Here is a 25,677-nt window from a genome sequence, read left to right as displayed (position 1 = left end):
TAGGCAAACAGCAGTACCTGAAACGATAAAGCTAATCAGATCTATATTTTTAAAAAACTGCTGCATTTCATCTAAAATAAGAAATGCCATCAAGATGAGTGTAACACTGTGCCTTCATTGCTGGTTTCCATTGTAATTAAACAAGATTATAAAATCCACTTTGCATACAATTGTTGTGTTCAGATTATCACTCATTTGAGCACAAAGAGGATCCTAGATGGTTTCATGGTCCTTGCCATGTTCCAGTCTCTCTCTCTTTCTGCCCCCTCCTTCTCTCTCTACTCCAGAGAAATGTGCAGCATTTCTCAGGTCAGAGATGGGAATTTCCTGTACAGCACTGCTCTCGGTCACAGACATTTCCCTCATATACATTTCAGGTCTACCCTTGACGTGTCTGTGTTTGTGGGAGGGGAGAATCCGTGAACCTCCAAATTATTAACCTGTGTTACGTTGCAGTGAAGGGAACAGCATAGGTGGGGCCCATTCTAGATAAATATTTATGACGGATCATACACGCTTAAGGAACAAGTCTGTGAAGATGAGTTTTCCCTTACAGAAATTTAACAGATCTCAAGCAAAATACCTGTAAGGGAAAATACTCACTAAACACTTAATAGTTCTCTGTCTTAACTGAAGAAGGGCAGCTACTGTACGACAGATGGGTTTTTTTCCCTAAACAAATGCTAATACTTTAATTGTTTTGTTTCTCTATTAGAATGCATCTAACAGAGTATACAGCTGGGTTGAGTGCTGTGTGATCCCCCCTGTCCCCAGACCCACCTAGTTTCTTAAAACCTGCCTTCGGATCAAATTATCATTTACATGGACAATTTCTCTGCAGTCCTCCTCCAGTTACTTGGTTACAGAATCACTCTGTGGCTCTCGTGCTGCTGGCAGAATGGTGATTCCATTTCATCAGAGAGATGCTGGCACGCAAGGGCTGGATAAAAAACCTTCCAGTGGAGGACACTACATGAATCACACTCACCAAATTTTCTGCATCTAAAGGATCGGGCATGCAAAAGGATAAAGCTGCTTTTGCGCTTTTAATTGCACGTGCAGCTATTTTTGTAAGATTGGCTTACCTAACAGGGGATTGTTTTGGTTCTTTCTGAAGCAATTCAGACTGCATCACGAAGAACAGGGCAAGGTAACCTACAAGGGTATACAGACAAAAAGATGTGTGTTCTGTTTGAGAAAATCAGAGTGGCAAGTACACTCGTTCTTCATTCCAGTTAATGCTTTATTTATTACGGGCTTACATAAAACACTGGCAGCTGACTGATGACAAGATCCTAGATTATCTGCAGCCAACAAATGTGCTAAACAGTCCGAGGTGGTTATAAATACCTTACTCTTTGTCCTCAGTTTGCCGGGATTGGTTATTTTTAGCAAATAGCCAGTCGACCTTATCAAAATGAAGAATCAAAAATAGTCTGGAAAAACACTGCAAGGAAAGGCTATTTTTAGCTCTCTGTCTATTCCCTGCTGCTATCCAGCAAGGTCTGATGGCACAGCTCATGCACGAGTGCTTAGTTATTCTAGGCAAATGCTTGTCATGACCTGTTCTTTCCCTGAATTCCTCACTGCAGAAAACATTCAATTGATTAAAGATTAATGCATCTGCAAACCGTGACAGCTGAAAGCTTTAGGGAGGGGGGCAGCGTTTCTATCTGCGTGTTTCTGGCACGTTATAGTTTCTCTGAAGGGAATGCTTGCCTAACTGAATATCCCCATGTTTGACATCCTTCAGTGGGAGCTAAAGCAGCAGACCTCCAAAGTATATTTACATTTCTATTTCCTTTCAATTTAGGAACGCAGTAGAGGACATAGAGTTACAGACATCAGGTGGATCGCTGTATTGACCAGCGCCACCAGTCACAAACCAGCAGCACTGGAGGTGTACGATGGACTGGTGCAAGAGAAAAAAAAAAAGAGCAATTGGCTGCAAGACACAGTTTATCGATCAGATTAATTATAAACTCAACTGATATAAGTAAGGGTATCATTCCGTTGTAAGACATAAAGCAAAATAGTGAGCCAAGACAATGATCTGGCTGTTACAATACCCTGCCTTCTCTTACATTAGAAACTCTCTCATTTAGTCCAGTACCTTATATATTGGTAGTAGCCATTAACAAGTGTTTCAGAAGGAAAAAAAGCAAAACTGAGCTATAATTGTTAGTTGTGCAATGCCATAGGTTGAAAATCAGGTGGAAAAGATGTCCCCAAGCCATTAGTTTTCCCCTTCATATTTGCCTTTTAAAATTATCTCCTTTTATTATGAAGGATTTTTCGGAATGTGCTGCTTCCAGCACCGACTGCATAAGCTGCACCATAATATCACATGCAGCTGCTTTACGTGCATGGAGACACAGTAGCAGAAGGCTCCCTGAGTGTTTCTTTCTGTTCTGTATACTGATCATCCCAGCAGAAAATACATGATGCTGTACGTGACAGCAGGCAAATGTATGGTGTGACAGTAAAGCCCTTGAAAACAAATTCTCGGACGACCTCCAAAGAGTCATATAAGGTAGGACATAAAAGGGCAGAACAAAGAGAGGTAAAATATCTGATTTCTCTTGTGCATTTATAAAAATTGATAGCCCGTTATCCAGATGCTGATGAATATTTTTACAAGCTATAAATGGCAACCTGGAGTCTAAAAATAGACACTCTGCTGCAGACTTGTCTGGATTAGCTACATCACTAGAATATAAACAGGCTCCCTGATGTGGTTTCAGGGAAATCTCTATCAAAACAGACTACATCCTCTATTTTTCCTGCTATTTTGAAATAAAATAGCTCATACTGCTTACATTTCTTTAATTCTAGCTTTTAATAAAATTGCAATGCTTTCCAAGTTTCCCTACAGGGATTAAATAATCATCAAGCCTCTGTGAATATTTCAGCTACAATTGATTTGCTGCACTTTCTTCTCCTTGGCAGGGCAGGGAGGCAGAGGAAGTGCCTGTGGGCACTGCATGGGCTGGCATAGGCTGCATTTGGCGGCCCCTGGCACCCCCTGGCCGCACGTGGACCAGCCAGTGTCCCCATCACGCAACAGGGCTGTGGATCCCCCTCCCTGGCTCAGCCACAGCCAGGCACAGCTCATGCTAATGAGTCCCATCACTGCAGATATCCAGTACTCGTCCCAGCAGCCCCAGCACATGAATGGTGCCCCTTGCGATTCATAAAATCGGACATGGTCCATTGACCCTCCAGAAGGAGAGCTCCCACCTCTGATTTATGAACAGGGCAGCTGGCAATTTTCAAACTGGTGAGTTAAAACCAGAAACATTATGTGCTCTAACAAACCCTAGTAACTTGCGCCAGGGAGGAGGAAAAAGCCAGTACCAGCTTAGAAGGGACACTTTAAGATCTGAGTCCTTTCTGTTGTTGGCTTTGAATGTCACGGACAGGATGAGGAAGGCAGCAGTGAGTCTGAGGAGAATGCTACATCACCTGCTATGCAACGTGTGTGTGAACAGGTTGAGAGAACAAAGAGAAAGCACTGCAGTGACAGCGTTTTTCCTTTCTTGTGGGAGTACCGAGCTGGCTCTATGCGTGTATGTGGTCGGCTTTGCAGAAAGTGGTTTTCCCAAGGGCAGATGAAGTTAAAGAGAAGTAAACCACTGCTGACAGTCAAGACTGCTTAAGGAGACTGCACTCCGTGTTGGAGAGAGACTCATTTTAGAGGTTTAAAGCAGGGACAGTTACAAAGCCTCTCATCCTTTCACAAAGACACATCATGGCCTAGTAAACCATCTCCTCACCATTTTACATAAGACATGAATATATAAAAATAGTTACAATAAAAACTGATGAAAAGCTTTATTATATTGCTGCATCAAAAGAAGTGTGGCCAGCAGGTTGAGGGAGGTGATTCTTCCCCTCTACTCTGCCCTGGTGAGATCACACCTGGAGTACTGCATCCAGCTCTGTAGCTCCCAACATAAGAAGGATGTGGACTTGTTGGAGCAAGTCCAGAGGAGGCCTCAAATATGGTCAGAGGGCTGGAACACCTCTCCTATGAGGACAGGCTGAGAGAGTTGGGGCTGTTCAGCCTGGAGAACAGGAGGCTCTGGGGAGACCTTACAGCAGCCTTCCAGTACCTAAAGGGGGCCTACAAGAAAGATGGGGAGACTCTTTAGCAGGGCCTGTTGTGATAGGACAAGGGGTAATGGCTTTAAAATAGAGGGATATAAATTCAGACTTGATATAAGGAAAAACATTTTTACAATGAGGGTGGTGGAACACTGGCCTAGGTTGCCCAGAGAGGTGGTAGATGCCCCGTCTGTGGAAACATCAAGGCCAGGTTGAACGGGGCTCTGAGCAACCTGATCTGGTTGGAGATGTCCCTGCTCCTTGCAGAGAGGTTGGACTAGATGACCTTTAAAGGTCCCTTCCAACCCAAACTGTTCTATGAGTCTATTATTTCAGCCAGCAAAACCTTACACTGTGAGATAACATGTGGTAAGTCTTTCAAAGAACCAAGGATTACAGGGTAGGACCAGAGCTGGCCTGTCTCCCCATCCTGCACGCCTTGTATCCCGGGCAGCAGAGAGCAGGTAGCAGACTGGAGATGCTTCTGGCCCAGAAGTCAGGCAGCTGAAGGGGCTTCAGCAGAAGTGAGCATGGCAGGACCCTGCTGAGCTCTGGTAGTTCCATGGCTACTGCAACGTTCTCTGGAGACCAGAGAACTTGCTGCTGAAACAGCCTGTGTCTGTCCTCAGACTGGCAGGAGAGGAGAGTTAGTAAACACGTGAGAATTGTGTACAGGTGGGAGACATAAAGTCATCCTTGTATCCGCCTCAGTGGCACTGAACACAGCCAGAGTCTTGCTGGTATCAGCCCAGAGAGCAGAGAAAGGCAGAGAACATGGGTGCCACGTGCAGGGCTACTGCTACTGCTGGAACGTCTCTGCTATACGGTTGCAGTGTGCGTGGTTCCTCTTACCTACTTTTTTTATTTTTGGAAAGGGTCAGTTTGCCTACAGGCCAAGCCACCTCCCATTTTGGGAATGAGACCGGTGCCTATGATTCCGGCACAGCTGGGAATTGTGGACAAATTGTGAACAAATTTGTCCTGCTCTGTCTTTTGTCAGGAGTGGGGTTGGTTCAAGTTACTCCTGAGAAGGGTTTGGGAAAGGTGCAGGTTTGGGGTTTTTTCTCATGTAAGTAGTGTGATCCAGCAGCTTGGAAAGTGACACACGACTCAAAAGTTCCTTGTCACTGAGAAAGCCCAAAACAGTTTTGGAAAGGTGTACAGAACTGTAAGAAAGTGAGCCAGGAGTACAAATGTATGGAAAACTAGGGCGATGGCGGCTCATGGGTACAAATTTTGTGCACCCAGGTAAGCACTGACATTGTTCCCGCACCCCTTCTGACCGGAGAAACGTCCCCTCCGCGAGGAGAGGCCTTCCCAAACCCTGCGGCCCGGCTTCAGCCAGCAGGGCGGTGGGCTACATCCGGAGCAGTTTGTTGGAAGGAAAGTCACCAACAGCCAAGAAAATTCCGCAGAAGGTAAAGCGGGCCTCGGAGGGGAGCCAGGGCGGGGAGGCGCGGCGGGGCTGTGCACGGGTGCAGCGGCCGTCGCCATGGAGGCTGAACGTGAGGTCGGGGCGGAGGAGAGGGCACGGCCTTCGCCTGGAAAAACCTGCAGTTTGAAAATACTGATTCCCTTCCCCTACAAAAGGGCCAAAGTCACAGCTAAATTCAAAGAGCTGTTAAAGCCCTGCACTCGCTGGGTGTCGGCAGAGCCCACCGGCCCCGCAGGTCGCACCGGGCCGCCCCCCGGGCCGCCACCTGCCCCTGCACCTCCGCCCTCCCACCGCGAGGGGGCGCCCTTGGCGGTGGCGCTGCCCGACCACGACGCTCTTCCTGGGCGGCTGGGTGGTGGCGCCGGCGGGCGGGCGCGCATGCGCACGCCGCCCCTGCCAGGCCGGGAGGTGGGGGTGGCGGCGGGGACCGGCGGCGGCTGCCGGGAGAGCCCCGCTGCGTGGGGCTGCCACCGAGCTGGCGGCGCGGGCGGTGGGGCCCGAGCGACTGCGGGCGGAGGTGAGTCTGGGCGGCGGGGGAGCGCGGCCCGGCCCGCCCTGCCTTGCCCTGCCCTGCCCTGCCCTGCCCTGGCCCGGCGCCGTGTGGGGAGGCCGGGCCGGGCCCCGGCCGTGCCGCTGCTGCGCTGGGCCGTGTCGCCTGCCCCTTCCCCGTATCGGTTTCGTGGGCTGCCGCGGGTGAGTGGGGCAGCCCGGCCCCTCCGGTTGTGTTCTGGGCGGTGGCACTCGAGTCAGCCGGGCGACCCCCGGGGCTGTGGCGACCCTCGCCAGGCGGCTGTTACCGCCTCTGTGGCCTCCCGTAGTTTGTTTGCCACCTGTTTAGCTGCCGTGTCTTATTTCTCCTCGTTCTAATTTTCCACACGCTAGTAGCCCTTGTCCTGTGCCTGCAGGTTGCCCAAGTGGTTTGTGTGCTGTGTAAAAGTGATTGAGCGATTCCATGGATGGAGAGTTACGTTTCATTGAGGTTTCCCCCCGCGCCCCGCCCCCCCCCTTGGCTTGGGTCTAGACAGCCTTGCTGAGTGACTCAAACGCTTGCTGCAGATGTGTAATCTTTGTCACAATGCAAGTGGTTCTGTGTCAGGAAGGAGGAATAACGTAGCTAACAGTCAGAAGCGTATGGAAAGTTTTTAGTTATAAAACTGGTAGTAATTTAGCATTCTGGCCACTGTCCTGATAACAGCATCACGCACATATTGTCTTGTGCAGTAGGCTTTAAAAACTGTCTCCAGAATCAGAACGTGGATGTAAATTGATGAGAGCAATTGTTAAAAGTGGAATATTTATTAGTGTCTGTGCTGCTGTGTGTAAGCGCAATCACTTCATGCATTAGACACCCCATCCTGATAGTCTTTTGTTAAAAACTGCCAAGTAAGTGTAAACTGATTAGTTATAAAGACCCTTTAATAACTTATTGATACTTCTTTTATTCGTATTTGTTGTCTACTTTACAGTTGACTGTCAGACTTTCTTACTCTCAAAGCAAGAAAACATTCCGTTTGTCCAAAAGGAAGACATATAATTATACCGTTCACATTCTTCCTCAGGAAGAACATGCTTACTACGTTAAAGTTCCCAGTGTGGAGAGTTCAGGTTGGATTTATTCATTATGGAAACTTTAGTTGAAAAACTAAACAGGTTCTTGCATGCAACAAGTAGCTGATTCTTCAGTCTGTAGTTAATTTAAATTGCCTGTTGTTAGAACCACAGTTCTGTGTGTAAAAACTTGTAAGAAACAAGAAAGATGACAGTAGTTGTATGACTCTGCTTGTGATACTTTATATTACATCATGGTTTTCACTGTAAGTGTTATTCAGACTGCAATGAACTGTTATTTAAGAGCTTTTCTTAATGTGGCTGCACTGGCAGCTCATAGAATGCTTTTTTTTTTGCCCCAAAAGGCATATTGACAAAGATAATTTAATTCCTTTTTCTTGCCTGAAGTAGTTTAGCATAATTCTAGTCAGATATGGTGGGGCTCCTGTAAAACTCAGTTTGAAAGCACCTTTACATTGGAAGCAGTATCATGATCCTTAGTGCTGCATGATGCCCCGTTATAAACCCTTTGCAGGGTATCCAGGTTCTTTCTGTTCACTTGTAGGTGAGCATTTTATTTTTTTGTTAGCATTCACTATGAATACACTTAGATGTAGATGGAGTGGCACCTACAAGGACTCACTGCTTCTGTGGTGTCTGAGATTTCTTCTTTTCCTCACTGCCCAAGCTATGTCCTTTTCTCACTTGCAGTTTTTAACTGGCCGACATCATTCAGTTACAAACAGACCCAGCAGATCAGCCTCATGTTGTCCTTGCCAAGTGGCAGTCCCAGTTGGCATCTTATGTCCTGGTGGGACATGTGAGCATCTGAAGAAATTTTACAGTAATTTGTCAAGGCAAAGAACCTGTCTTGAAAGGATTAACTGGATATTTCTCTGCATTGTGATAGCTACGTATCTCTTCCAGACTTCATCCTAAAACCTTTCTCTTTCTATTTTGTAGAGACAAGAAATAATTGATTCCATTATGTGTGCGTCAGCCAAATACAACACCAGGGGTCCAGCCCTCATCCCAAGGATGAAAACGAAGCATCGCATCTACTACATCACTCTCTTTTCCATAGTTCTGCTTGGCCTAATTGCCACAGGAATGTTCCAGTTCTGGCCTCACTCCATTGAGTCATCCAGTGACTGGACCGTTGAAAAGCGCAGTGTCCATGATGTTCCTGTGGTCAAGCTTCCTGCTGATAGCCCCATTCCTGAGCGAGGAGACCTCAGCTGCAGAATGCATACCTGCTTCGATGTCTATCGATGTGGCTTCAATCCCAAAAACAAAATCAAGGTATACATCTACTCACTGAAAAAATATGTGGATGAATATGGGACGCCGGTGAGCAACACTATTTCCAGGGAATACAACGAGCTGCTAACTGCCATCTCGGACAGTGAATTCTACACTGACGATGTCAACCGGGCCTGCATTTTTGTGCCATCCATAGATGTCCTCAACCAGAACGCGCTCCGTATCAAGGAGACAGCTCAGGCTTTGGCACAGTTGTCCAGGTACTTACTGGAACTCTAGTGTGTGAATTTAAAGAATATGAAGTGGAAAAAAATAAGGTTAATGCAGGAGGAGAGGATGCAATGAGTCAAGGCCAGAGCTAGGCTTTTACGGAACTTATCTTCCATATGTAGAGAACGCTTTTCTAATTCTTGTCTGTTTCTTCTTTTCCCTTAGGTGGGATCGAGGCACAAATCACTTGCTCTTCAATATGCTGCCTGGGGGGCCACCAGATTATAACACCGCCCTAGATGTCCCTAGAGATAGGTATGCGTTTTGCTGCGTTTGAATGCACAGATCTGGGTTTAAATGCCGTTGAAGAAGCAACAAGCTCAGAAGTGCAGCTGAGAGCAAAGGACGTGCTCCTTAACCTTTAAAAAACTGGAATATGACTTCCTCTCTTCTCAAAAAGGGGAAGTAGAGAAGTCCCTGTCTTGTATAGGACAAGCGCGTGCTGCTGAAATCTGACAGTTTAGCCCCGTCCTTAATTTTATACAGGATGTGGCTGACAGCATTTGCTCTTAACTGTTGGGCTCGCTCTAAGGATGGAGAATCTTGAGGTTAAACCTGTGTCTTGTGTGTTACTGAACCTGAATGCTTTACAGAATGTCCCATTCGGTGCGAATTAGAAGTTCAAAGATGATTGTAGCTGCAACTTTCTGACAGACGTCAGGTGCTTCATGGGCATTTTAAGGCAGCCATTCTACTTGACAAAACTGTGGTGAATTTTAGTAGTTTTTGTTATCTTAACAATTGCATTGTGTTAGTAATCAGACAAATGCTCTTAGCTATTTTCTGGCAAGTGTGTTTTGGAAATATTTGCCAGAAACTTAAAAGGTGTGAATCCTGAGCTCAATTTTCACTTGCAGAATATTTTCCTTTTGAAGAGGAAGGCAGGTTGTAGGGCAAAGAAAACTGGAATAAGACAAACTTGTTTAGCTTAGATACTGTTACTGAGTATGTTTCTATACCTGCCTATACCTGCTTAGTTCTGCTGAGTTAGGTCCCATGTAACCAGTCCCTCCCTTGAAGGTCAAGGCTAACTTTTTCTGCCAAATGTCAACAAGATCTCACCTGAGATATGGGATCTTTGCTAAGATGATTGTCTGCAGAGTATGTCTTGATTTGTTTGTCCCGAAGACAATTTAAAACATCCTTCAGTGCCAGAACAGAATATGTTTTTTCTGGATGTGTTCAAAGAGTAAGTTTGCTCATTGCTCACATCACTGACTGTGAACTAAGGCTTTAGGTTTTTACTTCGCTGTATGAAATATGTTAAATGCATATGGGATAGCCTGAAGAGGGCAGTCAAGCATCATGCTTATGTAACCAAACCTGTTAATCTGTTAGTAAATACTTGTATTTGTTTTCTTAAGTTTTATACTTCTTAAGGGGAGTTTTCCTTTGACAATGCTCTGTTTAATGGGATGGACTGCTCTGGGACTGCCTGTTTGGGATGTATGCATCTGTTGAAGAAGCAGACTTCATAATTGAATATAGTAGATTTCTTACACTGCACAGCTCTTTTTTTTTTTTTTTTTATTTTTTTTTTTTACTTCTTTCTGTTATGTCCGTTTATATTTGGCCTTATGTGTCTTGGCTTAGTATGCAGGAAATGTATTATTTTGTTTGTTCTAAGTGTTGGTCCTGCTAACATGGAAAGCTGAGTAATTTGAATTTTAAAAAATCAAATCTTCTTTGGCATACAGCTCTTCTTGTAACTTGCCAAACTGACTCAGCCTGCAGCTGTATGATCACTAGCTGTAATACATAAGAGAGGCAGTAACAGTGCTTGGGACAGAGAAAAGGTGGAAACTCCTTTTCGTGGGCAGCCAACAGTTAGTCTGTTCAGTGTAGTACAGAACCTGTAATACAGGTCACAGGTGTGAAGACAAGGAACCTGTGAAAAAGTCAGTAGTGTGGACCTAGTCCTGGAAGGGCCTGAGTGGTGCAATATGAGGTTACAGTATGATTTTGGAGATCTTAGTTCCTGTCTAACAGAACAAATGATCTGAGTGTGTTTTCTTAGATTTGAGAATGTCTACGCATGTTACAGAATGAATAGTTAACAAAGTCTGAAGGATAGATGTTTGTAGCATCACAGGGTGAGAGACTGCAGGCCAAATTAAAGGTACACTGGCAGACTTCAGTTGGTTTTGAATGGCTGGTCTGAACTGTACCAGTACAACTCCAGAAAGACTGAATTTGTGGGATTTTGTGGGTTGCTTGTGAAATACACAGGTAATATCTCTGAAGTTGCACAGTGAGTGTGGCTTGCCTTCTCTATTCGGCACGTCTCAGAGATCACACGTAGTTGAACGGTAGTGGATCATGAGGTTTGATAGTTGTGTTCTGTTGATTCACTGCAGAATATTAATCCAGGTAAAATAAAACACTAAGAAGACTTCAGTTTTATGATATTTTTAATTCTGGAAAAGTCCTTAGCTAAGTTACCTCACTAAGGGGCTGTTTGTTCATTAAATCTTTAAATCCAGTTTCCAAAGACCGTGTGAAAGCACTTTATTCCATAGTTTCAAAGACAGAAGTCTGCCTTGTGGGCATGGAGGCTATGTGGCTGGTATGAGCTGTCATAACATATGTAATCTCCTGCCATAAAACTTAATAAATAAGCGCTTTATTATTTCTTAATAAGTGCTATTGAATTTGGTACAAGAATGAGGATGAAAGGATTTCTTTTGCAAAGCTACTCTGTAGCTGTAGAATTGAGTGTATGAGCTAAGATAATTTTTTGTTCTGCTTCAGTTGATTAATAAAGTTTCAGTGACTTGTGAAGTTTGGGAGAAAGCTGATGATGATGGCAGCAGGGCAGGAACATTTAGAGTACAGACCAGTTGGGGCACTTCCTGGAGAGAGAGATGAATCAATATGTGAAAAGTGGTGAGAAGTTGCTCAAGAACAGACTTGGTGCAATTTAAAGATTACTTGTCTTGAGTACATTAGGAGTTAATGTCTCTGCTCCCTTACTGCACTGTACAGTGAAAATCTGAGTAAAGTTATTTAACTGGTGTTGGTTCCCCATGGGTTTATTTAGGTAAAAGTCTGCATGACACACACCTGCTTTCTCAAGGCTGATGAGGTGCTGTCTTGTTTTAACTGGATCCAATTAAAACAATCTGGTTGTAGTTTCACAATTAGGGGGCGTTAAAAGAGGAGGGGGATATGAAATACAGGAACAGCAACACTCAACCTAATTTTTTCTCCTTGCTTGTTACTAAGTTAATGTGGTTAAGACACGGAACATGCAGTTTCAAGGGTCAGACCTAGTCATAGCAGCATTCTACGTGCCACCAAAGGGCTGAGATCTTGAAAGGAATCCAAAATAATCACTTGATTTGGAGCATAAATTCTCGCTCAGCACGTACTTATTTCTCATATTTTTCTTGAGTTGATTTCTGCTCTTGCCGTAGTTTGTGTTCTGAGTGAAGAATAATAAAGGGCAAGTTGTTTTGATTTTGTAGTTGTCATCAAGCTGAAAGGCACCTCTAATCTAGATTCTCTAATCCAGAGCCTGGGATTTTCAAAGAGCTTCTTAAACGATGCTTAGGACTGCTTGCTTGACTCCTTTGTTGAAGTCACGTTTATGGCAAAGTGTGATCATTGTGTCTGAACACTGAATAACTGTGCTGCAGGTCAGAGCAGGAAGTGAAGTATCCTGTGGGACATCTAAAGGGGGCTGGAACAGGCAGAACATACTGGTGTTTATCCAGGGTGTCATGTTCTGATGGGAAAAAGTGATAGGTCTTGAATGATGGTTGGGTATAATGTGAATCTGTTGTATAACAGCTGCGGAAAAACTGCTTCTCCAAACACTATACTAAGGATTTCATTCAGTGATATCTGAAAACAAGAATATCAGCTAATGGATTGTCAGTGCTTCTTCCAGTCTCACCTCGACTTTTTGTTCTGAAGCATCTGTTCTGATTACTGGTGAAACCTGTGTGTGCTCTGATCTGAACTGGAACAGTATGCAGGCTTGTGATAATAAGGCTTTTGGCAGTAATGATAGCTGCCTCAATGGGTACGACCCCTCAGGATCATTTCTATAGTGCCTAGTGTAGTGGTGTATTTGTGTTCTGCTTCTTTCCACAGAGAAGGAGAGAATCTGGAATTTGAGAAATGTTTTTCTCCCAACTACTTTGTATGGTACCTTAAGCAGACCCAGTATCCCTGGGGCAATTTAAGGTATAGCACACCCTGCTGTTTGGTGACAAATGACTGAAAGTTTCATCAGCTTGTCTGAGAAGTCTCACTAAAGAAGCTGAATATGAGCTCCTTTGGAAATAGGATGATGTGTTCATGGTGCAAACTGATCACTGGAGATGAAATGGGAATGGAAAAGCTGATGTCCTCCACTAGCATATTTCAAAGCAGCGTGATTTGGTATAGGAGCTAGTAGCACGCATGCTTTTTTTCTGGCATTGTGAATGATGCATTGCTTTCTTCTGTACACATTGTTCTTTTCGTTTCTTAAAGATCTTCTGTGTGGCAAAAGGTTGTCCCATCTAGGAAAAGCCACAGACAATCAGGGTCATCCTGTTGAGAGGTTGAATTAAATCTTAATTTATCAATCTTTGATAATTCTCTCTAGCACATAGTGTTCCAAGCAGCCTCTGCTGTTGGAAGTTAGTTTCAGAACATACAGAGTTCTTGTTGTCATGTTTTCTGTTTATAGCATTTTTTGTAATATAAAAATGAAATAAATTTCAGTAGTTTTTATGATCACTTTGAAAATACAGTTGTGAATAACTCCATTTTATTTTCCAGCCTGAGAAGTCCAGAGTCACTCTAAGCTGCTAAAGTACTATCTTATTGTACCTGGACTTGTATCTGAAGTAAAGCTTGTTTCTAACACTATAGCTGTGCTATACCCTATTTTGTTGCAGGCACTGAGGAACAGGTTAACTGGTGTAAATAATTAAGAATGTATTTCTTTAAATTAAAATTTATTTAGGACATGTAAGCTTGCAAAAATGCAATATTATCATAATGACTGCAATAGATTAAATTTCCCTGTATTGATGCAAAAATGGTCCATTCCTCAGTGATCATGAGCAATTGGAAGCATTCTGTTGATGATTAGATCCGATCTGGCAGTAAGCCCAGTTCACGAAAACTAAAGTGAATCGAAAAACTATGTGAAAAATGCCACTGATGAAAGCTGAGGGAAAAACTTATCTCAGAGCATACATCTTCTTGACGTTCTGGTAATGACAATCAGTAAATTGTGCTTAGAGTTTAAATGGTATATATACTCTGTTTAAAGCCGCTTTCTTGTATTTTTCAGGGCTCTGCTGGCTGGTGGAGGCTTCTCCACGTGGACTTACCGGCAAGGCTATGATGTCAGTATTCCTGTTTACAGCCCCTTGTCAGGGGAAGTAGATATGCCAGAAAGAGGACCCGGGTAAAGCAATTCCCATGAATTGAACAAAGTGTATTCAATATAATGTTTAATATTGATGCTGATAAAATATAAATATAGCTACTAACTTGGGCTATATTGTAGCTTGCATACAATATAGCTTGCCCGAAGGCTCGGCAATTTTAGAAGATTTGCTTTTAATAGTTCTTGCTATTAAAATATGTTATGATTCAATGCTAATGGCCTTGGCTCATCTGCCAACTTGTGGTTTACCTATGAATGGAGGATTTCTTGGAGTGATTCTGTTTTTCTCGCTCCAGAAACTGAACTGTGAAATATGACATCATGACAGTTTTTCTAGTAGAATTAGGTGCCATATTTCCAGTGATCTGAGAAGATATTTTGGATATAAATAAAAGTAGTTGTTAACATGTTTGGTTTCTTTAAAGTCTAAGTAACGCAAGGCAGTAATTCAAAGCGATGTAGATTCCCTAGTAAATGATTGCTTCAGACAATTTATTTTTGGATACTTAAAAGCAAAGTAAAGACAAAATGTTACTATTGCAATGATAAAAGAAGTGTGCTATACCTCCATTGTGACTTTAAAGAGAAAGAAGGGATCACGGGGATCAACAGGAGTGCCTCAAGTACTATCAGCCAGTGCAAACGTTGAATGAGTAACAGGAGAATAAGAGTGAGGATGTGATCTTTACCTCCGTGTGTCTTATGGATACATTCTTCGTAAGTCGGTTTAGATGTTTTTGTGTTTCTGAAGTCCTTTCAAAATGACATTGAGCGTTTGGAACAGGAGAAGCCTGTAAATACAGCTCTGAAGGGAAGAAGTTCTTGCAGAATGAATCTTAATGAGGTTAGTGTGGTTAGCTCATGAAAAAGAAGAATGAGGGCTGATTTGATTATGAGAATATTTACATCCAGAGCTTAGAATACTGTTTTTATTTATTTATTTATTTTAAGTAATGGAGTAAGACATAAACACAAACAACCCCTCCAACCTTGTAGTTGGAAGTAAAGCAAGATAAATAGGAAATAAAGCACTAATTTTAATAGGGAATGTAATTAGCCATTAAAATGAGGTAATCTGGAAAGTGGTAGCTTCCCTAATCCATTCATGTCTTCAGAACAAGAGTAGGTAGAAGTCTGGAAGACATGTTTAAATTGATTATGGAAGACTGCTTGTTTAATATTTTGTAAGCCTCTTAATTACACAGCTGAAAACTTTTCACCGTAGCAAGATCTTACCTCAGTCTAAAAGATGGGCTAACTGAGGCAGTGGGGTTAAATGATGTGTCCACTGATTGTGAAGATCAAGTTTAGAAATGCAGGAACTTTAGGTCCGCCGCCCAGCCTGTATTTATGCTTGGGATTGCCCTTTAATATGAGTTCTTAAAGTTGAAAACTGTGATTAAAAGGGTGCTGCCACTATCAGATACAAAAATGTTATTGTACTTTGGCTTCAATTGTCTTCTCCCCTGATAAGGACAATGCTCTTGCTGTTGCTCCAGGCTGCTCGAAGTAAGATGCTGCAGCCAATTACAGGACAAACTTGTGCAGCAGTGGTTTGCTTTGCTCACACCCTTTATGTTCCTCCTTGTGAGGCTTCTGGACCAGGCTAGTGTAGGGGCATCCGGTTGCATCCAAATTGATTCTTCATAGATCTCAGGTATTATTACAGTCTGACACAGAGTGAAAACGTGTTTTATATTTCTGCCTGGAAAGCATAAACGTGATGATAGGCTTCAGCATGTGTAGAACCAATTGTAAAGAGAGATGTGGTCGTGTTGTTCATGTCCATGTAGCCAGCTAAATGCTGCGTCTGGTTTTAGGTTGGATAAGAGAAACTGTTACGTGGGAACTGATGCAATGCATGAGTCTCTGTTCTGTGAAGGTCTTGGAGCTTTCGTGTTCTCAAAGTTTGTTTGTTTTTGTGAGGAACAGCCTGTAGTCTCCGGAGTACCATCTAGTGGCCAGTTAGCATTACTAATTGAAATGCATTTGCGAGTCCGATTGCTTTATGCAGGAGGAGTGTGACATGCGAATGTTGCTCAGAATTCAGGCTTACTTGGGATAAATTACTACGTTCCACTACATTAGTGCATTATTTCCTGGGAGCTGGGAGCTGCCTTCTTTTATATCAAGATTTGATAGCTAATGACAATTTCAAGGCAAGATCTGGTTTTAAGCATATACACAAACAAACCTGCATGATTTTTAGCAGGTTATAGGCATTCACTATCATTCGTCTGCGGTAATATTTCCTTTTTCAAAGGCAAATGCTTTTTTTTATTCCTCTTACAGAGCTGAACTGAGGGCTTTGAATTTTAATATTTTAAATCCACCTTTGCTAGAAGTATATATTCTGTAGAGCTGCTGGTAGCAAGTTGGTAGCAGCTGAAGCCTTGGGAATAACAATGTTTAAAAAAACTTCTGTGCAAGTCTTATCTGTTAATTGGAGCAACTAAAGTGACCAGCATGAAAATGAGTAGAAGTGAGAAGAGCAGCAGGAGAGGTCTGGCTTTACAAAGTGTGTGTTTGTATGTGTTTTCAGAGCTGTAAATTAAAGATAGCATCACGTGAAGTAGAACTGGAATCCAAAGCGCAGGCCTTGTGTTTCCTGTGTTCTTTTGGCAGCATGAGGGCAGGCACTCGCTGTGTGTTCCTTTCAGTGGGGAGTGGTGGAGCAGTCTGACTTTGCTGACCTGTTTAAAAAGGAAACCAAAGTAGATGAGAATGAGTATAACAATTATATGGCATGCTGTTTTCCAGTATTACCATAACGTTTTAAAGCAGTGAGCACCTAATTTGAGACTGTATTCCTGCGTATTTTACCTCCAATGTTAATTACTGTCTTGAAACACTTCAGTATTAAGGCACATTTTAAATATTAGTATGTTTGGAACACTGTAGGAGTTGAGGGTGAAAGGGATAACAAGCCTTCAACTTTGTCCTGGAAATGATGTCTTCATGTTGCCCAAAAGGGACGACAGCTAATGAGATGAGCTTGTCCTGTTGCTGCTGTCACCGTATCAAAACTAAATAAGTACAGGGTAGCTGAGTTGTCAGCTTAACATCTTTTTTGAATAAAAATTGATGAGAAAATATATGGGAGGAGAAACTAGCAGCAGTTATTTAGTGTCCTATCTACTTTGTTATAGTACACAAACACCAAACAATCCTGGCATCAGTAGCAAGTTGTTTTAATATGTAGCTAAATAATGTTTGTTTCAGTTTACAATAGAGGTTATAATGCAAGTGCCTATTCTAATGTAATAAGCACTCTTTCCAAATACAAATTTTCAAAGTTGTAAATAATGCTGAGCCACTTACTATCCAAGATTGAATTATATTGCATCATTATCCTTCCCAGCCTTCTCTGAAAATATGGTCTTGACAGTGTCTCCACATTTAGTTAATTTTGCTCTGCTTTTCCAGGATGGAAGGAAGTGTGTTCTAGAGCAGCTTGGAAGTGAAGTCACAGTGCTGTCGGGTAACCTTGTTGTGGTTTTTCAGTCCTCGCAGGTATTTCATTCTGTCATCTCAAATGGCTCTGCACCAGGAATACCGGTCTGAGTTGGAAGCTCTTCAAGCTGAGAATGGGGAATCAGTGTTGATCCTAGACAAATGTACAAATCTGTCAGATGTTCGCAAACGCTGTCACAGGAATCAAGTCTTTGATTATCCTCAAGTGCTTCAGGTAAGGCTGCCTCTCCTGCAAACTTCTCTCCCCCTTGGTCACTGTCTTAGCTGTGGAGCTGTTCCTGTTCAGCACTTGTCCTCCGCTGTATTTAGTTAGCTTGCTGACTATGATTTGAAACTGCATAATGCATTATGTTAGCTTGGATATTATATCCTAACTTTATTGTTATTTTTAAGAGAAGCAACAACTATGTACTCAAACTGATACGCAGACTATGCTGCAATTTGAAAACACTGCTTATGTGTAACAACTTAGTGAGGTTGGTCATGGTGGCCTTCCTGTAACAGGTGACAATGTCATGTAAACTTAAAAACATAATAGGAAGGTACTGACAAATCCAGCAGCAATGGGAGGAGAAGCTTTTGGAAGCCAGACAAAATTGCTCACTTTAAAATTGCTGAAAAGCATTGGAATCTACACCCTCCAGAATAACTGCCAAAATGACCTTCAGCAAGCATGAATTTGGAATTGATTTCTTACGTATGGCAGTCCAGGCCTTACTAGATGAAGCTTGGTAAAGACAGCAGCTTTGTCAATTGGAGGGAAGAAGAATGCTACATTTAATAAGAATTGGTCAGGTTATATTTTTTTGTATGCAGCTTAGTAACCTTACAAAATTATCCGTATAGATATGACCGGCTGGGCTAGAAGACTTGTCAGCATGCAGCTATGAAAACATTTAGGTAAAATGTGTTTCATGGCCTTGGCCGAACTTCCAGAGGCCTTTTGATGTGTCAGTGTAGATAAAACTAGATAGCGTTCTCAGAGCCCTGTGTCTCTTGGCAATTCACTAACAGAGAGGTGCTTTGGCATGCAGTGTGATGAAGTGAGTTATGCCATAGGCCACTGTGCTCTGTCTGTGGCCACCAGCACATAATCTGTCTTTGAACTTCAGCAAATGATGATAGAATAACAAACAAGCTGAGGAAAGGCAAAGTTTCCACCCCTCTTGTTATGTTTTGTAGGAAATATGTTTAAAATTCCTTCTGGAGGAGGGGGAAAGGAAGGAAAGGGTCACCCTGAGTCCTAAACTTTCTGCCAAAAGGGAGAAAAAAGTATTTGTTTGCTTTATTTCTGTAAATACAGACTGGATCGGTCAAGGATAGCAAGTCAGGGAATCTGTATCTATATCTTGCTATATATGATTTTATAACTCAGAAGAGAGCTGGCACATGCTGAGACTGTTAAAATACTTTCCTTTGCAGAGCCCTGCATCTCCCTTTGGAATGTCTGGCTGATAACAGTGGTGATGCGAGGAGATGTATTTATAGTAACCTTTGTCTAGACAGGAAAAATGGTTATCTAGGCAGATGAGCATGTGTGTCCACATGTGGGCTTCCTTTTTTTTTTTTTTTTTTTTTTTTTTTTTTTTTCCCCCTCTCCCAGACCTTACTAGAGTCTCTTCCACCTGCTGCCGTGTGATCTAGTGAGTCAGTGGTTAAAATGCTCCTTCCAGTCCCCACACCCTTTTCCTTCTCTTCCTGTCTGAGAGTGGGAGAAGGGGGGAGCCTGAGGACTTATATCACAGTTCATCCTTTCCAGCACTGACTTTACAGACTTCCTACTAGACAGGCTCTTGGGCTTCTGGGTTGCTAATGCTTCCTGTTTGCAGTCTTCTCTTGGATGAGATTTTCAAGGCTTTTAGTACTCTCTGGGTATGAACACAGGTCTTATGATTGCATTAGAAACAAGTGAAGAGCCAGCAAACCCCCTTGTATTTCCTAGTTCCATTTTGATGTTTTGCTGCTGTGCTGAGCCTTCTGGCTTCTTTTCCTCAGGCCACAGAATGCAAGCTGGAAAGATATTTTTTTATCTATGGGAGCCCCTGTATCAGCTTTATAATTTTTCTTTCTTAGTCTTAGGGATAGTACTGACTTGAGCTTTTTTCTGTGTTTGTGTAGCTGAACTCTACAAGCATTTATTTTGTGTTTTTGAACCTGTAGCAAGATTCCCCAGTGGCAATGAGAACTAAAGTCCCTATTTTCAGAGTGAGTGCAGCATAGTCAACAAGTCTTCTCCACTGCAGTTTAATCTCAGGGCTTTTTGTTGTTTGTTGTGAACATGAGTAAGTGGATTATATGACTTCTTTTTGCAACAACTTTTTATATCTTTGAAGCTCCCTTTAGCCATCCTCTTCCTGCCTTCAGCTCTTCCGAATAAGTAGTATTGATATAGTCAATCTTTCCTTGTAGATCATACTTTCAAGGTAAGTAGTGATCAGGGTTTTTTTTATCCCTGGAAGTGCATTGCCCCGTAAGGGAACCCACTGCTTTGCCTGAGGTCTTTATTATTATTGAGAAGAGTGAGTGATTCCATCAAGTCTCTTAGATTGTATTAGAATGCAAAAAGAAGGACAATCTGTGGGTGGAGTGGTTTGTTTTTTCAACAGCACAACATTGCTGACATGTGAATACCCTTTCTTTTCCTGGCCTTTTGTAGGAAATATCCTCTTCTACAAAGTGCAAAACCTAGCCAGTTACTTCACGCTTCATATCTGTGGAGTTGGTTATTTTTATCTAGGTGTTGAACTCGATATTTAATGGTATTTTTTTAGTCAATTTATCCACATAATGTCAAACTCTAATCCCATTATCCATTATGCTTGCTAATCCTACAAAATCATAGATCTTACCAGATCTAATAAGTGATCTTAATTCTGCTATTTGATTAACTAAGGGTCACATTGAATACTGTTGCACCTAGGAAAGATTGTTTTGTCCATCGTTGTTTTACCTGTGAGCCACCACTAACTGCTTTATACTTAGAGTTCTGTAACTGTAATTTATGCAACTATAAAGCCTATGAGAGCTTTATCTAGCCCATGATTTCTTAATTTGCCTATGAAAAAGCTATAAAAGATGCCAAATGCCTTTTAAAGTTGAGATATGAAATCTATTACTTCTCTACTATGCATAGAACTGGATTGCCCTATAATGGAATAAAATTAGATTGGCTTCATACAGTTTGTACTCAATATGTTTATTTTGATTGTTAATTGTCTTGTTATGCCTAACTTTCAAAATGTTTAACTTCTATTTCCCCTTGAATTTTCTCAATTAAAATTCTGAAGTTCAGTCATTAAACTAAAGCATAGAATAGTCCTACTAGCTGATTTCTTGTGTCTCCACTTATGATATTTTTGAGCTTCTGAAAGACAAAGTTGTGTAATTATTTTGAATTAGCTAATTATTCAGAAGACATTGGTTGCATGGAGCAAATCTGTTTTCCTTTTGACTTGTTTTTTTTTTTTTATGAGGAGGAGGACAGGAAAGCATAATACATATATGCGTACATATGTACACATAATACAAATGTACCATTTCCTTTTTTTCTCCCTCATCTGTGTGTTGGATACCATTTGTGGACAGGAATCTACGTTCTGTATCGTTCTACGTGGAGCCCGCCTGGGACAGGCTGTGCTAAGTGATGTTCTTCAAGCTGGCTGTGTCCCAGTCATCATTGCTGACTCCTACATTTTACCTTTCTCTGAGGTTCTGGACTGGAAGAGGTCTGTACCCTCACTATTGTACATCAAACCACTGCATAATAGACTTCATTGCACTCAGTGATTTGAATAAAATGTGTATGATGAGTCAAGTCTGCTGAGGGTTACAGGGAATAGAATACAAAGTGAGGTACATGTTGGAATGCAGTCTTCACCCTTGATATATTATGCATCAGAAATAGGAGAGGAAAACAAACAAGGCAGAGATGACAGAGCATTTAGTTATCCTATAGCTGATCATATTTTTTCTAAAACAGACTTGCTTTGTTATCTTGTGCTTGAATTCAGTGAGGACTGGTCTGCATTCAGGCTCTTTTAAGGAAAGTATATGCTAAAAATTGCATCGCGTAAATGCTAAATTCTCTATATTGTATCATGATTACTGAGTTAATCTGAGACTGAAATACGAAATCTGGAATTAAAGCAACTGATGATGATAACAGAAAGCTAATAATGAATTCCAGTTATTTTGTAGCTGAGTGTACTGTTAAGAGCTTACATTATTTTTCCATGCATAAACTATGCCCAGTTATGATCTTAGGATAATATGGACAAAAATTACTTGGTTGAATGTGTAGCACTCTGTATGCTATTACTGTTTAGTCACTCCAAAAATCTCAGCTGACAGCAAGTCAGCGGCAACCGAAGATGAGAATTCAGAATTTCTGGATCTCCATCCCTTCCATATTTATTAGATTGTCTGTACAGATCAGTCCATAGACTTTTGAGTCTATGGACTACCCATTATCTGTGGGCAGACTGGCTGGTGTTGTGAAGGAACTGCTACAGAATAATTAATTACACTGAGAGAAGACCACTTCTTTCTGCTAATATCTTCTGAATGTGTCTTTTTGGATAGGACAAGATTCTGGGTTGGAAAAGCTGTTGATATCTTTTAATGTGGAACGTCTTTTGCCTCATCTTACTGTTCGTTTTCTCATTTTTGCTTATAGAGCCTCTGTTGTCATCCCTGAAGAAAAGATGCCTGAAATGTACAGTATTCTGCAAAGTGTCCCCCAGCGACAGATTGAAGAGATGCAAAGACAGGTAAAATAATGTACTATGTTTAAATTATTTTACTTTACTTACAATTGGAGTGTAGGTTCACACACCTGCTTTACTATGAAATCCGTTGGAATGCAGAAGCATCCATTGTCCTCTCATGTTAATATTTTGATCCTCTTCTTTCTTTATGGTAAGCGTATGCCTTCACCACTGCTTTTTAATGTTGTGTCTCTACCCATCACTGGTGCAGCTAAATGTGCTGAACAGCAGCTGTTGATCAGTACTACATTACCCGTCAGGTCAAGAAGTTAAGAATATTGCATGTGATTGTGATTGCGGAAGAACACTTCAGTAGGCAGGCTTTAGTTACTCAGAGTGAATTTCCTCCAGCCTACTATGTTAATGTACGTGCTGTTATGACATATATTATAGCATCCACAGTGATCAGTGCTTCCTCATCCTGGGTTGCAGCAGATCTCCTGAAACGTGAAATTGAGGTTTTGACTATCTGCTTTTTCATGTAAGGATCCTGTAGTATTTGCCATTAGTGGAGACTGCCAGTTTCGACCAATATAGTCAAACTCCACTTTAATTAATTTCACTTTTTCTTGTGTTGCCTCTGCTTTCTTAATGCACCCTGAGGTGGAAGTTCTCCCTGAATGCAGGTGTACTGCCTGCTCTCATGTATTAATATATTTCTGCTGAAATCACAATGTGTATTTGTTTCTTTTTTCTACATGGTATTTAAATCGTATTAAGGAAGAAGTTCAACAGTCTGTCTTTAGCTAAAGAGAAGCTTCAATTTGTAGATAAATTTTAATCACTGAAAATGTGAGGGAAGCATTAAGTCCAAAATGTTTTAAATATTTTAACTAAGTTGACAATTCCTCTGAGAGGGAGGAGGCCTGTTAGTTGTGTGAGGATTTTCACGAAGTGTGAAAAAAGTTTTGTTTTGAGATTAGGGGGCAGGATTCAACTAAGTTGTTCTCTTGGTTGTTGGAATATATAGCTTACGTTTTTGGGCTGGCAAAGAAGTAAGGTCTTAATATATATTGTAAACTTGTATCTAGGATCTTTCATCCTTGTCACCTTATTGTACCTGAGCATATATTGTTATAAGTTAGGGAGATGCTGTTATTGTTTTTCCTGATGTGGAACTGAGGCATAGAGTGTAAGAAGTAGGTCTGTAGGGAAAAAGTAAACTGTCTGATCTCATATGACTTTTAAAGACTCATGGGATTTCTGTAGTCAAATTTCTGTGAGAATTGTGAAGACATATTTCTGAAATGCCTTTACCCAGCCTTAGTGATAAAGTCGTCTTTTGTGTGGTCCTTGTAAAAAGCGACCCAAGGTGTGGTTTTTCAGAGTGTAGCCTACAGCACTCTAGCTATTTCTACCTAGACAGTGCTAAAAGCCCCACTTTCTTAGTGTATACAAATACTGGATAAGTGTGGAGAAAATAGACTCTCGAATTTAGCAGTAAAAATCTTTTCACACCTGAATTCTGTTGCCAGCTTCACTGTCTGTACAGAGAGAGTCTGCAAATATCACAGTAGCCGTCAGGGGTCTCCTTTCTCTTTAGTCCCTTCACAGTAATGAACCGTTTTGGTGGGGCCCCCTGGCAGCACCAAGTTGCCAGCAGGGGTGGCAAGTGAAAAAGTAACTTTGCTGTTACAGCTCCTAGAAACTTGATTTTGCTTTATTTTCTTTTTTTTTTTTTCTGACATGAACGTAGAGATGTTAACGCTAGGGAGTTTTGCCTAATAAAACTTTAAAACTGACACTAATAGTCTGTTAAAGTGTCCACTTATTTTTCTTGTAATCCATTTTACTAATATCATAAAATAATCTTTTCAGGATAGTGTTCTCCGTTAGAGAATGCACTTAACATTATGGACAGCTTAAACAGTGATTTTAAAGTATGAAACAAAACTAGTTTGGAAAAACAAAGAAACTGCCACTGACGACAAAAAAAAAAAAAACAAAACCAAACAAAAAAAAAAAACAACCAAAAAAAGAAACCCACTCCAACCAAACAAAAAGAACCCCTAAACATTCACAATAAAACAAACCAACAAACCCCCTCGTAATTCAGATGATCTATAAGATATCTATATCTATCTGAAACTCCATAAAATTAAGTTAAAATAGAAGATATTTTAATACCTGGAATGCAGTTCTAGTCTGTGTCTGGGGTGAATTTTGTTGTATTATAGATGATTTGCAGTAGTCATTGTTACTGGGTCCAAAGCATCACTGAACATGTTGGAAACTGGGATTCTATTGACTTGGATGTGAGAAGTATGTTTTTCTAAAGCTTCCTCTCATATCTTAATGCGTTTGTTGAGGCTGTAAGTTGTGTGTTTTGATAGTAAAAATATCAGGATGAAATCACAAGGTCTGTCTTTCTCTTGTCTTTGTTAATTTGTTTCTGTCTGCTGTTCTGTTTGTTTAGGATACTTAAATGTGTTATCTATACATTTCAAGTCCTGTCAGCCTTATTTACAAGGTAAAGTTGCAGTGTAAGTATCTGTGAAATTCCCTTGCTGGTGCATGGTTCTGTGTTCTAGCTGTCTGATACGGTGAAAAAGTACTTAGTGACTGATATTGTGTGGACTACCAGTAACCTGATTGCCTTTCCTCATTGATGAATATGCACTGATGTTCCATCTGTGCTGCAGATTTTTGTTTCCTTCCTCCTCATCAGTCTCGCAGTAGGGTGTATTTGTACATTTTACTTGCTGTCTTTCGATTTACGTGGTTTGGGAAAGTATGTTAGGACTTTTTGGCTAGACAAAATGTCTTCCTAGTTTTTTTCAGTTTCTTTACTTCAGTGACAATGTACAGGAATTAATGAATAAAGATTCGCAAAATAAAGCTAAAGTGGTGATAGGAGAAGAGATAATTTGAAGTTAGAATGAACCTTTTGAGGAGGCTGGTGCTAAGGGTAGTCCGGAAGCAAAGTGAATTTGTCACAGATGCTCTATTTTGTTTCTCGGACAAGGAATGAAACTATACTGGTACCCATTGGTAGAATGAATTTGCAGATGAACTAGAGTGATTTAGACATATTTTCAGATGTGATCTCTAGCAATTGTTTATTCTGTTGTAGCCATGGAAGGGCAACAAAAGCTTCAAAATATTCTGGCTTTGCAAGTAACCCATATTTCTCAATAATTTTTAAACTGCTTTATTTTGCTGCTTCAACTTCAAGGGCTAGGAACACTTGATATTCAATATTTTGATACTTGTTTTTTGTCAAGTTAACTGAAACTGATCTTGTGGTATGTTTGGTTTTTTCCAGTCCATTCTAGTTTTCACTGATCATTGCTCTTATCGAGGTGGAAGCAAAGATAGTGACATCACAATGATCATGTTCTTTCTTGTTTTTACATTGTGAAACACTCGGCGTTTGATATAACACTTACAAAAAGATTGGTCCACAAGTGATGTTAAAATGA

The 25,677-nt window shown here is 41.3% G+C and overlaps 1 protein-coding gene across 1 annotated transcript in view; it reads left to right on the top strand.

The window, feature by feature from the left end:
- Positions 1-5,943: 5,943 nt before the first annotated feature.
- EXT2 (exostosin glycosyltransferase 2) overlaps positions 5,944-25,677 on the top strand; it is an 81,328-nt gene continuing 61,594 nt past the window's right edge. The window contains exons 1-7 of the mRNA XM_086748380.1: positions 5,944-6,059; positions 8,054-8,613; positions 8,789-8,878; positions 13,917-14,033; positions 17,520-17,703; positions 21,075-21,214; positions 22,165-22,258. Coding sequence (XP_086604506.1) covers positions 8,078-8,613; positions 8,789-8,878; positions 13,917-14,033; positions 17,520-17,703; positions 21,075-21,214; positions 22,165-22,258 — 1,161 coding nt within the window. The 5' untranslated portion in view covers positions 5,944-6,059; positions 8,054-8,077. The remainder of the gene's footprint in view (positions 6,060-8,053; positions 8,614-8,788; positions 8,879-13,916; positions 14,034-17,519; positions 17,704-21,074; positions 21,215-22,164; positions 22,259-25,677) is intronic.

The sequence above is a fragment of the Chlamydotis macqueenii genome, chromosome 5 (assembly GCF_036417535.1).
Source record: "Chlamydotis macqueenii isolate bChlMac1 chromosome 5, bChlMac1.mat, whole genome shotgun sequence".
Taxonomy (NCBI): domain Eukaryota; kingdom Metazoa; phylum Chordata; class Aves; order Otidiformes; family Otididae; genus Chlamydotis; species Chlamydotis macqueenii.
Note: the sequence above shows the minus strand (reverse complement) of the source record. Positions and strands in the feature narration are given on the sequence as shown.